Source organism: Kogia breviceps, chromosome 7 (genome assembly GCF_026419965.1).
Source record: "Kogia breviceps isolate mKogBre1 chromosome 7, mKogBre1 haplotype 1, whole genome shotgun sequence".
Classification (NCBI taxonomy): domain Eukaryota; kingdom Metazoa; phylum Chordata; class Mammalia; order Artiodactyla; family Physeteridae; genus Kogia; species Kogia breviceps.
Window position 1 is genome coordinate 11,621,511 of NC_081316.1, and position 16,305 is coordinate 11,637,815.

The window sequence follows — 16,305 nt, forward strand, 5'->3', positions numbered from 1 at the left end:
AAATAAATATGCATCACTAAACAGGCAGAAATAAACATACCTCACTAAACTATAGAGTAAAAACTGATACGCACCACTGATCCAAGCTGTGGGAGGCAGGGGGGACACAGACAACACGAGGCCTTCAAAGTCTGACAGGACCTGGCTTCCAGTTCCTGGCTGATTCCTCCTTAGCTGGTGATTTTGGACCTTGACCACGTGACCTTCCTGAGCCCTGTTTCTCTGTCTGCACAGCTGGGAAGCTGATGTGCGGGGGTTTTGTAGAGATGGATGATAATGTTTATATGTGCATATTGTGGTCCAGGGTACAGAACCGAGGTGCTCAGTACCTGGCCTCCATCATTAATGAGTATCTTTCATGTCAGGGTAAGGAAGAGGGCCTATGTCTGTCTGTCTGTCCGGGAGGGTTGGAGGAGACTTTCTGGGGGCAGGGCACTCACTAGTAGAGGAAAGACATGAAGAAATGGAGGAGAGTGGTTTTAGTTGGAGGACACAACGGAGTTGCGAAGGGAGAGAAAGAGGGGGTGTGGAAGGCCCATAAGGAAGACTTTAATTTGGGTTAAGATTTGCCAAAGTAGGGGACAGGAGGAGGGTGTAAGAAAGATGTGAAAGAGCAGGCAGAGAAGGGAGACTGGGGGCAGGTCAGGGAAGGCCTTCAATACCAGGGTGAAGGCTGTAGATTCTCCTTGACAGGCTGGTGGCGGGGGGGGGGTCCCTGAAGGTTGTCGGGCGTTGGTTAGGATTATGGAAAGTCACGTGATTGGGAAGATGCTTTAGGAAGGCCAGTCTGGCAAAAGAGTGGGGGGGTGACCTGACAGACCAATTAGGAGACCACTGCGATAATTTAGTTTCCAGTAATGAAAAAGGGAGGGCCCGGGACCAGGGAGATACGGTTGGATGTGAGGGCAAGTGAGACTTCTGGAGTGATTCTAGGGCTGCCGGCGGGGGGGTATAATAGAGACAAGAATGAGAATACGGGAGTCCCGAGAAACAGCCAATGGCCTTGGTGGGAAGTGAGACAGACTGACACGGGCAAAGTCGGGGTGGGGCAACCACTCTGGAGGATGTTCTTTGTTCCCGGACTCCAGGACCAAAGAATGGGGAGCCTGCACTAGGGTATAGAGGTGCCCGCCCGCTGCCTCTGGAGGTGCCATGGCTCCCCTAGGAAAACCCAAGCTTGTGTCAAAGGAAATGCATCCGTGCACTGTCCTTACAGAGAGACAGTGTAGAGTCGGTAGCAGAACCCTCAGGACAAAGTCCATTCCTGGAGACCCCAGGGACCACACAGGCTTGGGCTTTCATGGGGAGTGAGGCCCTTTAAGCTCTGCCTTCACCGCAGACAGCGATTCTCTGGGGGAGAAACTCTGAGCGGGGCCAAGGCAGAGTCGTGACTGCTGAGCTTAGCACCGTGCAGGGAGCACACAGCCTTGCTGGGCTGGTGCCAAGCAGGTGTCTGTGTCGGCCGCATAACAGGCAAGTCCCGGGCAGGAAAGGAGAGGGCAGAACCGTGGTGAGAATCGGCCATCAGTTGTCCAGCCTGGCTGAGAAACAGCCGTGGCCGTGGGGATGTTGTAAATGTGATGTCATAAGAATGTGAAATTCAGAACCCTCAAGTCCTGCGTCTCCCAGAAGACACTGTTGCCTCTTTCCGTTTCCTGTGATCTTTCCCTTCTCGGAGACTCCACTGTACTCATCGTGCTGTTCAGTTTGCAAAATCATACATGATCCTGAACCGTGCTATTCAAAAAGAATGTTTGAATCACATAATTTTAAAATCATCTTGGAACTGTCGTCCATAGTAAGAGAGAATGGAAAATCTGTGTTTTCTTGAAGTTGTGTCACTCACTCATTCGTTCCTGCATTCACTCGCTCATTCATTTGTTCAGCCAGGATACGGTTACTGATCTACTGTGTGAGAGCTTGTACCAGGAGCTGTGTGGAGTTATCAATATTGTATAGCATTCATCTAGAAGGGATTTTAAAACAGGGTTTCACAGACTCTGAGGGGCACCAGGGATGCTCAGATATTATAGACAAACATTTCTGTGTAGGGGGGAAATATGTGCATTGTTACTGGGAGAAATTCCCTTATTTTTCATGAGCTTCTCAAAGGGACCTGTAGACCGTTCTGAACCCTGATTAGGAAGCCTTGATTTTGGCTAAATTCTGCTTCAGTTTCTTTCCCAGCTGGTGGCTTGAGACCGCTTGCTTAATAGGGCTATTGGATGATGACAGTTGAAATGTCAGAAGATTTTTTAGTTGCGAATATGCCAATGTATATTGTTAAATAAGAAAACAAACCAAAACCCATGAGGACAAAGGAGAAAATCCCCAAGAATCATTCAGATAATTCTCATTGCATGGCTCTTGGCTCAAAGCTCACAGGCACTTATGTTATTCTGAGTAGTTTAGAGGTTAAAAAAGTCCAGAGTATGCTTCAGGAAAGCTGGGCTTAAGTTTTGGCAAAGCCATTCACATAACGGAAGTCATTTAACCTCTGGGGCTGCAGTTTTCCTCTTTGGTAAAACAAAAGAGCCAGAATAGATGATGATGAAGGTGATAAACAGCTGCTGAGCTCTGAACGTGCGCCTTAACACTCATAACGGTCCCACAAGTTGAGAATCCCACATCTTCCTCATTTAAGGGGTAGGGAATTAACACCCCAAGGGAGAGCAGCTCCGGCTAACACAGCTGGGAGGCAGCAGCTCTGGGTCCAGAGCCAGGTCCAAGGACTCGGGTATGTGTTAAACCACTACTCCCACCGCTGTTTGGGTCTGTTCTCTGTCTAGACTCTGTGGCCATTACTATTCATCATTATCTGAATCAATCACAGCCCGCACCCCCTGCATCCAAAAGATTTTGAAAAATGCTCTGTGCTCTCTTTTTTTTTCTGCTTTCAGGGGCCAGAACACCCAAATCCTGGGAAAAGTTTCAGCGCCCGTGGCTTCCCACGACACTGTTACCTTCCAGACAGCGAGAAAGGGAGAAAGGTGAGAGCAGGTTTCAGCGTAGGGCTGGGGAATTTACTTGTCTCTTAGGGCCTCAAGTTTGCTCCGTACAATGCTAAACAGAACTGGGTCTCTTGTAACTCTAGATGCCCATGTGGCAAAGTCATCGTCAAGTCAATTAGAGGTAGGATGGATATGTTTAGAATTTTATTTTTGCAGGGTGGTGGGGCCTGGGCTTTTGGCTCTTTCCTCTCCTGGATTTTACTGTCAATAATTCATCTATTTTAGGATCCTTCCTCTAGAGCTTTGCTGCCTAATGGCAGGTCCTGGGACCAGCACCAGTGGCAACGCCTACGAGTTTGATATAAATGCAGAACCTTAGCACCTACTTCATTTTAACAAGATCCCAAGCGATCTTCTGACAGCATATTAAAGCTTGAGAAGCACTGCTCTGGGGCAGGGATCTTAACTTGTGAAATTTTATGTGTTTATTTATTTTTTTAACGAATACTTTGACTTTCCCCAAAAGAGTAGAGGGAAAAATCACTGGGTTTCTGGATTCTTAGTGATTCCCAGTGAGGCTTCAGTGCTTCTATGGACTCTAAAATTAGAATTAAAATTTCATGTTCACTTTCCTGTGGATAAGGCCAGAAAATCATTGGATTTTCAAAACATTCCCTGGTCTCAAAAGTGAAAAGAACCGTTGATTTATTGAACAAGAGGTGTGCCTTTGTTAGCTTTCTCTAGGTCATGCTGCGTAACAAACAACCTCTAAATCTCAGTGGCTTCCTTCAACCACTGTTTATTTCTCATGCACTTTGCATGTTAGTGGCTGTGTCTCAGTTGCTGCTATGGGTCAGCTTTCATCTGCTCCATGTGGCTTCCTGTTCTAGAATCCAGGTCAAAGGAGCAGCCCTTCCGTGGTCCATCCCCTTCCCATGGAATGAGGCAGAGGACCAAGAGAGAATCCAAGCAGGAGTGTACAATCCCATTAAAGCTGCTCCTGGAAGCTTGTTACTTCCACTCACCTCTCATAGGCCCCAGCAAGCCATGGACAAGCCAGACAAGGAGCTGGTGCCCTGAGTACAGGGAGGCGCCTTGGCAAAGAGTGTGGCTATAGTCTCTCAGAGGGGAAGAGTCAGATAGTTCGGGACAATAAGAGAATCAACCACATCATCCTGAAGAGATGCCCAGTTCAGCGTTCCAAGATTAGGAGTCAGGGCCAGTCCTGATACCCGTTTGCCCTGAACAGCCACGTTTCTACGCTCGAAACCTGCAGCTCCAACTGCTGGCTGAACATCTCCACCATCAAGTCCTGCAGTTAAAATTAGAATCCTTTTGCCAAGAGCTGCTCCTCTGCCAGGCCTCCCTCTTCATGTTAATGACATACCCCGTATCCTTGGGACCAAACTGGATACATGAACATCTTGGACTCTGGCTCTGAACCACACATTTCTCCCTGCACTGCCCTCCAAACCGCTTGAATCCTTTTCTAATCCTGCCACCGCCAACCTAGTTATCTGTCACCAGAATAGTAATCCTGAGACACAGTTTCTGGCATCACTCTCCTCGTTTAACAGAAATAAAGTGACAGAAAACAATACAAAATTGTTAGGATGGCTTTCCCTTGCTTCTTTACAAGGACAGTTGTCTCTGCTTGATATACAAGACCTACTACAGTGTGGGTCCCCTCTCACCAATTCCTCACCCTTACCCCTCCTGTCTGCTGTTCCCGGATGCTAACTTTGGGCTCCTTTGCAGAGCAAAGTAATAAGAGCATGGGCTTTGGAGCCAGACGAGCCTGGGTTCAAATCCTAGTTCTGCCATTTACCAGCTGTGGGAGCTGACATAAAGTTGACTTAATCTACAAAAGAACGGTGATCATTTCTAGCTGTATGGACAGGATGTTGTAAGAATTCACAAAGGTAGCATTTGTAAAATGACCAGCGTGGTGGCAGCAATCTTAATTATCCATGCCTTGGATGATATGTATTTCCAGTGTCTATACGTCCTACTCTATTAATATACCTCATATCCTCCCCTCTCTCTGAGACTCAGCTCAGAAGCAGCCTCCGCCGTGAAATCTGTACTCATCCCCACCCGAGGATCAACAGAGTCATGACTGAGACCGGGGACGGTCAAGTCAAGCAGTCCTGCAGTCAAGGCCCCCTCTGGCACTTTCTAGCTGCATGACCAAGGCAAATTTTTGGTCTTCCGAGCCTGTTTCCTCTTCTGCAGGGAAGGAATAATGAGCATCCTGTCTTAGCCAATTATTATTATCTTTTTTTTCGGTACGCGGGCCTCTCACTGCTGTGGCCTCTCCCGTTGCGGAGCACAGGCTCCGGACGCGCAGGCTCAGCGGCCATGGCTCACGGGCCCAGCCGCTCGGCGGCATGTGGGATCCTCCCGGACCGGGGCACGAACCCGTGTCCCCTGCATCGGCAGGCGGACTCTCACCCACTGCGCCACCAGCGGAGCCCTTAGCCAATTATTATAACCATTACATGACCCAGTGCCTGGCACTCAGTAAGTAAACACTCAGGAAATGGTAACTCTTGGTTTCAACGCCTGCTACTCTTATTACTATTAAGATTCCCCACCTCCAGCTCACACCATGGTTACAGTCATTCAGTCTTGAAGCCAGTGCATTTTTTATTGGGTGCCTTCTTCATGCTGGTCAGGGTGTCAGGCATTCATCTTCACAAAGATTTTTCTAATGTAGCTGAATTAGAACATTCTGCAAGCCCTAACACCTCTCTGAGCCTCACCTACAAAATAGAGATAATATTAGTACCTGCCAGACCTGCCTCAAAGGGTGGCTGTGAGGGTCAGATGGGAAAATAAATATGAAATAGCCTGGAAGAGGTCAAAACGCTTCCACCATGTCCCTGGAGAGATATTCCACAACTTTAGCTGTGGATCAATTAATACCACATTCAGGTGGTGGTGATGGCGGGGGAGGGCATAGCTCAGAAGATCTCAGATCATAAGTGCCTTGGATGCCTAGATCCCAGCTTTTAAAATGCAGCTATGATGCTCGCACCTAACATTTGTTGAGTAGATGTGCCAGGCACTACTGTGAAAGTGCTTTTCCACACGCTGCTCCCTAAGTGGTGCACAGCCTTCAGGGGTTAAAGTGTACCATCGCCATTGTATAAGTAAGGAAATTAAAGCTCAGAGAGGGGATGTAACTTGTCCAAGGTCACACAGTCAGTCAATGACCGAGTCGAGACTTAACCTGCAGGTCCCTGATTGCATTTCCAAATCCCTTTCTATTCACTGTGCTGCTTAGGGCATCACGATGCAGGAGGGGCCAGGACCCTTGGGAGGACTCTCCGGTTCCCAAGGGATAGTCTTTGACCACCACTGAATGCCTGACTCTGATCTCCTGCCTCTTCTCTTAGGTCCTGAAGCTGCTGCTCGTGGCCTGGGATCGCCGTCTCATCTTTGCCATCGGTACGTCCAGCACCACGGGCGAGTCCGATACCGTCATCTGGAATGAGGTCCATCACAAGACGGAGTTTGGCTCTAATCTCACTGGCCACGGCTACCCAGATGTCAATTACCTGGATAATGTGCTGGCCGAACTGGCTGCCCAGGGCATTTCTGAGGACAGTGCTGCCCTGGAGAAGGACTGAACCGGAGGGGCTTTGGGGCGGGAGAGGCCATGGGACCCCAGGTCAGGAAGTGGGGAGAGTCAAGGTGGAAGTTGGCGCCATGCCCTCCCAACTCCCCGTCTCCCCTCCTGTCCTGTCTCCACCCCCCATCCCTCCCAGCCCCAGGCTGGGGGGAGCAGCCAGAATGAATAAGGTGGTATCATCCACAAACCTCATCCAACGCAAAGGGGACGAGGGATAAGGGCCAGCAGCCTCAGGCTGTTCCCATGGAGTTTTTGGTGCTGGGTAGGCAGGGACCTCCCTCACCCCCCTAAGCAGGGGGCACGGGTAGCACGCTTAGGGTATGGGCACTCCTCATCCTGGCCTTGTGAAGCCGGAGGTTCACGCCCCAGCCGGCTTCTTGCTGCTCCCATTCTGCTTGGAGAGCGGAGTTTCCGCTTTTCTCTCCTCCGCTGGAGGGAGGAGCTCTCACTGTGCAAGACTGGGGGGCAAAGCGGTGAACCGCGAAACTGCTGTGACGTCAGAAATCCATGCCTCGGTGTACAGCAAGGAAGCACTTCTTGCCAAGAGGGTCAGGGTGGCACAGGCTCCTGGGAGCAGGCTCAGCTCTCATCATCGCCCTGGCTCCTCTGGGCCCTCCCTCCTCCTCCCACCTTTGACCTGTCCGAAGAGGCATCCGGATGCATAGGCTCTGGGATTCCTCTCTGGGGCGGCATCCCACGATGCCTATGCCTCCGGCCCCTCTCTGATCAGACCCGAGCCTGCACCCAACTTAGCATCTGAGCGGTCCTCAGGGAGAGGAGCCCATAGCCTTCTTCCCACCTCATCCCAGACCAGCTCAAAGATTCCACGAGTTTCATCCAGTCACTGTGAGTGGAGCCCAGGCTGGGCTCTGTGCCAGCTGTGTGTGTGCATATATGTGCATGTGCGTGTGTGTGCGTGTGTGCACTGCTGGGCCAGGTTGGTGGAGGGACCCATCGTGTTCTCACACCGTGTTTTGCAAGATGTCAAACCCCCAATTCTGATGGGGATGAAACAGCCAGGCTGTGGGCCCTTGACTTGCCTCACCCTTTGCCAGCCCATCCCATAGTAAACTTGGACCCAGAAGAAGACAGAACTCGGCTTGGGAAGATGTGTAAGGTGAGGGCTGGACTGACCCCTTTGTATATGTCTTTCAAGATGAGGTCTGAGGCGCACTGCGAGGGCTTGGGTCTGTCTCCGTGCACATTTGCTAATCAGAGCCCGGAGGTGCTGCTGGGCCCCTCACCTCCCTCGCCGATTACAGGATGGCCCGGAGCGTGAGGGCGACTCTAGCCCATTCCCAGCAGGATTGGGGCCACATTAGGGTCCAGTCCAACCTGCGTCTGGGTTGTGTCCCAGGACCCAGTCTATCCCCTCCCTGACATTCCCTTCAGCTCCCATTAAGGAAGGAATTGTGTGTCAGGGAGGAGAAGGGTGATCAAGAAGGGAAACTCAGGCTTCCCTGGTGGCGCAGTGGTTGGGAGTCCGCCTGCCGATGCAGGGGACGCGGGTTCGCGCCCCGGTCCGGGAAGATCCCACGTGCCACGGAGCGGCTGGGCCCGTGAGCTGTGGCCGCCGAGCCTGCGCGTCCGGAGCCTGTGCTCCGCAAGGGGAGAGGCCACAGCAGTGAGAGGCCCGCGTACCGCAAAAAAAAAAAAAAAAAAAAAAAAAAAAAAAAAAAGAAGGGAAACCCAATCCTCCCTTTGAAAGTGGGTTCTTTGAACTACGTGTTTAGGGGAAGTTCCTCTGGATACTAATTTGAATTTATATACCTCATGTTTGGGGGGTTTGACGTATATATATGCATATATATTTCATAGTATTTGGAAGGTTTTCGGTGCTAGAAAGACGGAAATGGAAGAACCTTCAAAAATGGTATTTAAGTTAGAAGCAGAGGCCAAGCTTTTCTGAGAGCAGGCTCCGAGCCGCTTGCTCTTAGGCCTGCAGACGTTTTGACTGTAGGGCGGCCAGTGGGTTACCTGGGTGTCCCCCAGCTTCTGGGTCACGCTCCCCTCCTTTTCCCAATGGCTATAGGGGTGTTAATTGGCTCCAGCAGAGGGAACCCTGACAGGAGGAACTGTTCCTGCTGGCTGAGTTCCAGTCTCGCCCACCAGTCATTTATCTCCCCAGCAGACCAGGGCCTGAGTTCACCGCACCACCACCACCGTGGGGCAGTTTCCTGCCACAGCGGGGAAGGAAACATCTGAACTCAATGGGAGAGACATCCCTGCAGCTTTTGATGTCGCGCCCATGCCCTTTGCCAGGCTAGGGCTACGCTGTGCCAGAGATGAGCCTCATTATAAGCCTAGTGCCATCCCTACCTTCATTCAGCACCCTTGCCAAGTATCCACTGGGTCCCTCACCCACGGGGGATGAGGAAACAGCCTGAGCATCAGCGGGTAGATAGAGCTGTGCAGTAGGAGACGGGAAAGAAAGGACGATGCTCTGACAACTGACAGAGAGCAGAGGGCAGTGGGCAGAGATTGATTTCCCTGGATCAGGCAGAAGAACGTGTGGGTGGAGAAGGGGACGGCCAAGGGCAGAAAGAAGAGGATGCAGGGGCCGTGTAAGGCAGGCAAGTGTGCCAGGGGCGATACCCCTGTGCGAGTTCATCTTCGTACCGTCACGCCTTTCCCCCGCCAGGGCGCTGATCGTATCGGTGCCCCGTGTCTCTCGCTCGCTAAGGACGCTCAGTCGGGGCTACCTCACGCTCATGCTGGCCCTTTTGTGGGACCTTCTCAGAAGAAGGAATCTTAAACTTCCTTCCTAACACTGTGTCAGGCAAGGCGGGAGGCATCCCTTTGCCCTCTCTCTCTCGTGCCAACCTGGAAAGGTACAGTCTCGGGTTCGGTGAGAACCCCCGCCAGCAGAGGCCCTGTGCCTCCATCACTCTGACACCGGAAGTCCTCCCACCGGAAGCCCTGCTGTGTTCCCCGCCCCGTGCAGGGAATTTCATGCCTTTCCTCTCATCGTCTTAGCACCAGCAGCCTAGTTTCTCCCTTCCTGGGTCTCCAGGGGTGACACACGGGATTGGGGACAGACCTTGTTATATTATATGCTCATCCCGTAAGAGATGAATCGTGTATGTGTAGTTGTGTGTGCCTTTGTGTTTTCATCCCCCTTTTGTAAAGCTCGGACTTCTCTGTGGTTTTATACTTGGTCAAAAGTGCTCGTCCTGGTATTGCACTGTTGTGGGCATGAGAGGATTGGGGGAAGGTCCCGTGCGGTACAAGAAAGGACCCTGTCCTCTTTCCTTGTTTGCGGCCGCTGGCGTTGATGGGGAGTGGGGAGGAGGGGCGTCTGCGAGAGGGCAGGTGAACGTCCTGTTGCGCGGATCGTTGTTGGAAACCAGCGTGTTTTGAAGTCCTTGGTGTTGCTCTGTGAGAGGACATCGCCACCTGGTGCTCGTGAGGTGTATTTGCAGAACAATAAACGGTAAATGAACAACCACAAAATTGCCGTCAACCTGCTTTCTGTAGACCAGTACCCCGACCTGTGAGGCATGTGGGGTACCTCCCCAAGTCCGTAAGCAACCACAAGCCCTTCCACTGAACGGGAGAGTCCCTTTTTCTAATTTTTTTTCACATCTTTTCTACCCACACGTTTGACCAAGTTACCTAGCTTGACTTCTTGTTCCTCTAAAGGAACAGACCACGTGGCAGGGCAAGCCAGTCAGTGAAACTGTGGGGGAAAGACCGTCTTAAAAGCCATGAACGTTTGCTTCTTAAAGTTCCCTCCACCCGGCTACAATAGCGTGTCTGTTTCAATAGTTTACAGGCTGTTGTTTTTCAAATACATGTTTAGTATTGATCATCTCGATACTAATGAGATCACAAAAATAAAATGCAATTGCAAAGCCGCCTTTGTCACCCAAATGTGTCTCTATTTCTGATAGTCCGCGGAGTGTGGTAAGCCTTCCCACAGATACCAGCCTGAGCTAGCCAGTCAGGAAAGCAGCATTCTGAAGGCAGAGCCTGTGAACCCCTCATGGAGGTTCTGATTTTGTAAAGTGCATTGAGGAATGTAAGCCGCAGACTCCCTCATTCTGATTTCCTGTGGACGAACAGCTGAACTGAGTATTCCTAAGTACACATTTTAATGCATATTTATGTGCAACGTTGGTAGAAATATAAGTTGGTGAAGAACTTTTAATTTCAACGGGCAGGTAGTGCATTAAAAGTCTGGGAGGCTTTAGCTATACTTGGTCTCTCTGACTCGGTAATCTTCAGAGAACTCACGGGGAAGTCAGTATTGGCAGGAAAGTGGTTAGCTTGGCTGAAACATACCCACAAAACACCCGGAGCTTAAGGAGAACATTTTCATGCTTAAGAAGCAGGGGTTTGGTAGAGAGGTTGAAGAAATCAGTGTCTCTGGCTGAGAGCACGACTCAGGTTCTGTGGATCACTTCCCTGTATCACAGGGAGATGAATGTGTGACGCCCCCTCCCATCCCCCCGCAGTCTGGGATGCTTCAAGCTCCTCAGAAGATAACTCACCAATGACATTTGATTTGGTGAAGAAATATGTAACTCTAAAAAATGTTGCAGAAGAATATTAACAGATTCACCCTAATAATTACAATTAGGTGAGACTGTTTTTAAAATTGGGCAAAGCCCCAGCTGCCAAGTAACAATCACGTGTCATGCTAGATGTCCCAGGGAAGTCAGCCTGGAACTGAAATAAATGAATCACAAATGACGTTTCGTTTCATTTAAAAGAATTGATTTGATCATGTCAACCACCTTTCTGCTGGAAAAGAAAATAAGGGTAGGGTAGGGCTTCCCCGGTGGCACAGCGGTCGAGGGTCCGCCTGCCGATGCAGGGGACGCGGGTTCGTGCCCCAGTCCGGGAAGATCCCACGTGCCGCGGAGCGGCTGGGCCCGTGAGCCGTGGCCACTGAGTCTGCGCGTCCGGAGCCTGTGCTCCGCAACGGGAGAGGCCACAGCGGTGAGAGGCCCGCGTGCCACAAAAAAATAAATAATATAAAAAAATAAGGGTAGGGTACATAACTGGTATTTTTTTACTCTGTTTAGGTTTTAGGGATGAAGTAATACTTAGGTGTGGGCTTACTTTGACTTCTTGCGTTTTTCTTGTCTCCCACCACCAGAAAAATGCAGACTTCTTGTTGGAATGTGGTGTGTGTGTGTGTGTGTGTGTGTGTGTGTGTGTGTGTGTGTGTGTGTGTGTGTTCGAGGGTGTGTGTGCATGTGATGGGAGGACCTGAAGGGGGGGCCATCCATGAAAGAGAAAGGGATTGTACCTTGGTAACAGAAAATGAGATGGTAACGCTTGATCTATCCAAACCTGCAGCTCCTTTCTTTGCCCATTTATGATGAGCTAAGAGGACAAAACCAAGTAGTTGGCTGTGGGTAAGAATTTCAATTTCCCATGAGCACCAGAATCTTTTCTAGTTTTTACCCTTTCTTCACTCACTCCTGGTCTCCAAACCATCCCTTCTCCCTTGACCTCCTACTAGAAGTTTATATGTTAAAATGTTTTCTGAGGACTTTATGACACTAGTCTGAAGTCCAAGAGTGGCCTGGTCTCAGTAAGTGTTAACTGTGGTGAAGTCGCAGAAAGTGGGCCTAGTATAGGCATCATCTCTCGGTTCAGATGATGTTGAGAGGACCCAGAGGAGATGACACAGTTCATCAGTTCAGAGCCCTCAAAGCTGACAAGCAATAGCCAAGCGGAACCTCCTGTGTCTTCTGGGGGCTCTGTCGGCCTCCCAGAGCGTGAAATCCAGACAGCTTTTTAAAAACACAAACTAGTGGGAGGGTAACACGTGAAGGCATAAATTCTTAGAGCTCATGAATTGGAAAACATGGCTGACCTCAGATTAAATGAATCTTCAAACTCAAATATCAACATTCTCCCGCCTCTCTTTTTACACATGGGCACTCCGGTGAAGATACTTAATGACGCAGGTAGAGAAAAGACAACCCCCTCATGTTTTAGGCTCCAGGAGGACTTTTGCTTAAAAAGTCACAACTGTTCTCCAACTCCTCCCCCAACTTTGTCCATGTAGCTCTATTCATTTTCTGGCCCAAAGACCTAAGAAAGGCACAAAGTTATACCTGCCTTTTGTTGTATTTGCCACAAGAGTACTTGGGAAGGCAGAAGTGGAAAGAAAAAATGAAAGACATACTTGAAGCTCTGGCTGGAGACGAGAGAAATAGTTTCCTGGGAGAGCCTAGGCTGGACTCTGCACCTGTTCTTGGTCAAGGCCCTCTCCATTCACGGCCGTGTCTGTAACCAAACTCTGCCTCTCGTCTTGGAGCGCCTGGTATCCCCTCTTCTTGTACTTCCGGGTGCCGTAGATGGCCAGGGCGATGACAGCTGCCAGGACGGTGGTGACCGCCAGTGTGACCCCGGCTGCTGCCCCTGCAGACAGACCACTGCCGTCCCCGTGGATGACCTTCATGGCCCTGCGAAGCTCGAGAGGCTCTCCGAGCCTCCACCGGTGGGTCCGGGAATCTTTAATCCAGGAGCTTGCAGTCTCAAGATTAGTCACTAGGACAGTGTTGGTGGCAGCCTGGCTCATGAGGGGTGGCTGGGTGTAAGGTGGGAGCCTGACGGGAGGCAGAGACCCTCCTGTAAAAAGCCCGGCTTTGACGCAGTAAGACACTTGGCACCCATCACTGATGAGGGCTAGGTGTTGGCTGAAACCCCCTGGACACTTTTTTAGAGAAGCTGCCCCTGAATCTTTGTACATGGCAGAATCCACCAAGGGGTTCCCGACTGCACAGCTAAAGAAGCCACCAAATGGGACGGAAAACCTATATCCCAATTCATAGTCCTGAGAGGCACATACCTTGAGGTGTTCAAAAAGTCTCAATGGAAAATAGCCAGCTGGGCACGACTGAGCATTTGTCAAAGGGTTGGTGCTCTTACTGCTGAAGAGGCCGCCAAAAAGTAGTCCTGAGTTTTCAGGTACTTGGCCGCTGGCCACGCACCAAAAAGCCCTAAATTCTGCCTTGGCCACCCGGAAGACATCTTCACACACCGTCCTGCAGAAGATGAGGAGGGTACACTTCCGTGGACATTCCAGGTGGTTGTAACCCTCTTCCTGGGTCTGGGACAGCAGCTGGACTGGGCTGTAGCCAGAGGGGCAGGAGAAATCGCCAGTGAGTGGATTTTTCTGCTCCAAGTCTCGGCAGAGTTGGACAGCCTCATTCCCTGAGAACTGGGTGCATTCCTGGTAAACGCCACCAAAGGAGAAATTGGTCATTTTTCCCTCGCAGGAGCCATCATCAATGTTGGCCTGGAAATTGAAGCTGGGCGAGTTGATATCTGTGCAGCCGGGGTAGGTGTTGAATGCGTAATAGCATCTCACGGCAGTTTCCACTGTCTTAGCCAGCTTTTTCACCAAGGGTCCTGGCAAGTCAGGCAGCCTGTCGGGATTGATGAAGAAATACAGAGGCAGGCCAGCTCGGTCCATGGCCACCAGGTGGTTCGTGATGCCCTGCTGCCAGGCCTGGAGGGTGATGCCCGGGTAAAAAGGAAGCCCTCCAATGCTTTGCACCCTGGAGTTGGTTCGGTTGGAGAGGTAGCTCTTGGTGAAGGCGTTCTGTGAGGTGTAGTTCTCCTCAAATTTGAAGTTCACGATGTTTAAGAAGGTGATTCCAGCGGATGCTGTCACGGCGCTGCGGCTGCTCTGGCTGTCCTGGAGCAAGGAAGATCTGACGTGGTCCTCCTGAATGAGAGCAGCCCCTGCATCCACACTGGTGATGACATGGGTACCGTAGTTGAGGACCAGGAGCTCCGCCAAGTAGGTGGCCATCCGTGTCTGGTTATTCTCCAGACGCTCAGAGATGTCCAAGAGCTCCTTCTTAAACCCCCAGCTTAGCTCTGCATCTGGGTTGATTTTGACTGTGTAGACCAGGTTTCTTACCTGAACCTGGGTAGTTACAGCTTGGTCCTTCACCTGAAGCGTCTTCATCCTCTGGAACTCAGGGGAGAACTTGCCGTTGACTTTGGAAAAAAGGGAGAGCTCCACGTTGATGGAGTAGGAGGTGCTACTCTGGTAATTCTCCCAGGACTCCAGGATTTTGGAGTTCATCTCCAGGTTGCTCTCTTTCTGGGGAATGGTAAAGACCTCATCAGGGACGATGTACTGTCCATCCTCTGTGGTCCTGCAGTGGGTGTAAGTCAAGCTCATCACCCGTCCCATGTCCACATTCTGCAGATTATCCCAGCCGCCTCCAGGTAAGACTGCCAGAACAGGTAGTTTTAAGGCATTCTTGCATTTTTGAAATCCATCCTCATCCGTGTCTCCCAGAGATTTGCTCATTTTAGCCCAGGCTACCACTGCCCAGAGAAGGATGGCACCCCTGAAGCCGTTCATGCCTCAGACAGCCCCAGCCTGACACACTAGCACTAAGTAGCGGCCAGCAAGCTCGGGGCAGACTGAACTGATGGGAAACAAAGCCGTTGCTGAAACAAAAAGCTCGGCAGTTCTAAAGCCACTAGTTCCTCTTTAGGCTAATCTAATCGCAAGATGGGGAAGTGAGAGTCGGCTGGAATATTCAGGTCCATCAGGACTTTGAAAACGTTGTGTTGTACCAGCTATGCAAACTTAGCCCTATACCCTAACCAGCTAACGACCCTCACTGTCCCCCACCTCCCCCAGGACCGGTTACTCTGCAGCAGAAGTGGGCACTCAGAAAAATGCAACCACACACTTTGTTGTTACCCCTGGCAGAGTTTGCCAGCTTTGAAAGAAAGTTTTGGTTTTGTTTTTTGTTCACTCTCTCGATGTTTCAGCTTTTCCCTGACTGCTCTCTTCTGGGACTTCAATACCAGTTTCCTTTTCCTGTGTGTACAGTTGGCAATAAGTTGGTATCTACTATTATAACTTTAATTTTTTCATTCCATTGTTAAGTGCATGTAACCAGGATAGGTGCGTAAAAATGAATGGGGCTCTTCATTACTCAATTTTTTTTTTTTTTTTTGAGGTACGCGGGCCTCTCACTGCTGTGGCCTCTCCCGTTGCGGAGCACAGGCTCCGGACGCGCAGGCCCAGCGGCCATGGCTCACGGGCCCAGCCGCTCCGCGGCACGTGGGATCTTCCCGGACCGGGGCGCGAACCCGCGTCCCCTGCATCGGCAGGCGGACTCTCAACCGCTGCGCCACCAGGCAAGCCCCATTACTCAATTTTTTAAAGCAACAATTCATTTATTATATTATTAGGAGAAGATAATTTCCTGAATTTGCTTTTGTATGCTAATGCTAAGTCTATTAAACCCCATAATTTACAGCAGTGTTTCCAGGCCCACTGATCTAGAACCAGGTTTAATTGAAGCCCAGCTCTGTCAATTCTTTGGGACAACTAGTACACTTAGTGGGGGCCAGGGAATGCAGAGGAGTTAATGGAAACTCCCAATTTCACCCTTATGACTCCCCAAATCATATCATGAAACAGATGCAGTGCTGAGACCGAAAAAGTCATGTTTCAATTTACAGGTCACCTGCATTCTGGAAAGAAGGTTTCAAGGAACTGAATTACCACAGATTGTCACTGATGCAGCTGACAAGTGTTTTCAGAAATAATGAGGCCACTTGCCTAGCTTCACAGGCTGAGCATCACGAGTTATTAAAACCTTGAGGTAGAGCTGCCATACGATCCTGCAGTCCCACTCCTGGGCATATATCTGGAGAAAACTCTAATTCAAAAAGATACATGCACCCCAATGTTCATTGCAGCACTATTTACAATAG

General features: G+C 50.4%; 2 protein-coding genes across 2 annotated transcripts in view; one reads left to right on the plus strand and one right to left on the minus strand.

Annotated features, from left to right (window-relative positions):
- The window catches only part of DTX4 (deltex E3 ubiquitin ligase 4), a 32,693-nt gene extending 24,464 nt beyond the window's left edge, over positions 1 to 8,229 (plus strand). Inside the window, exons 8-9 of the mRNA XM_059070461.2 lie at positions 2,901 to 2,990; positions 6,353 to 8,229. Of these exons, the coding sequence (XP_058926444.1) occupies positions 2,901 to 2,990; positions 6,353 to 6,586 (324 nt within the window). The 3' untranslated portion in view covers positions 6,587 to 8,229. The remainder of the gene's footprint in view (positions 1 to 2,900; positions 2,991 to 6,352) is intronic.
- A 4,308-nt stretch (positions 8,230 to 12,537) lies between these two features.
- Positions 12,538 to 15,040, minus strand: MPEG1 (macrophage expressed 1). The gene has a single exon (XM_059070450.2). It carries the CDS (start codon positions 14,930 to 14,932, stop codon positions 12,779 to 12,781), a length of 2,154 nt encoding a protein of 717 aa, XP_058926433.1. The 5' UTR covers positions 14,933 to 15,040; the 3' UTR covers positions 12,538 to 12,778.
- Between the last annotated feature and the right edge of the window lie 1,265 nt (positions 15,041 to 16,305).

Excerpts from the sequence above, each read along its gene's own strand:
- MPEG1 (XM_059070450.2), bottom strand. The coding sequence starts at position 14,932 with ATGAACGGCTTCAGGGGTGCCATCCTTCTCTGGGCAGTGGTAGCCTGG.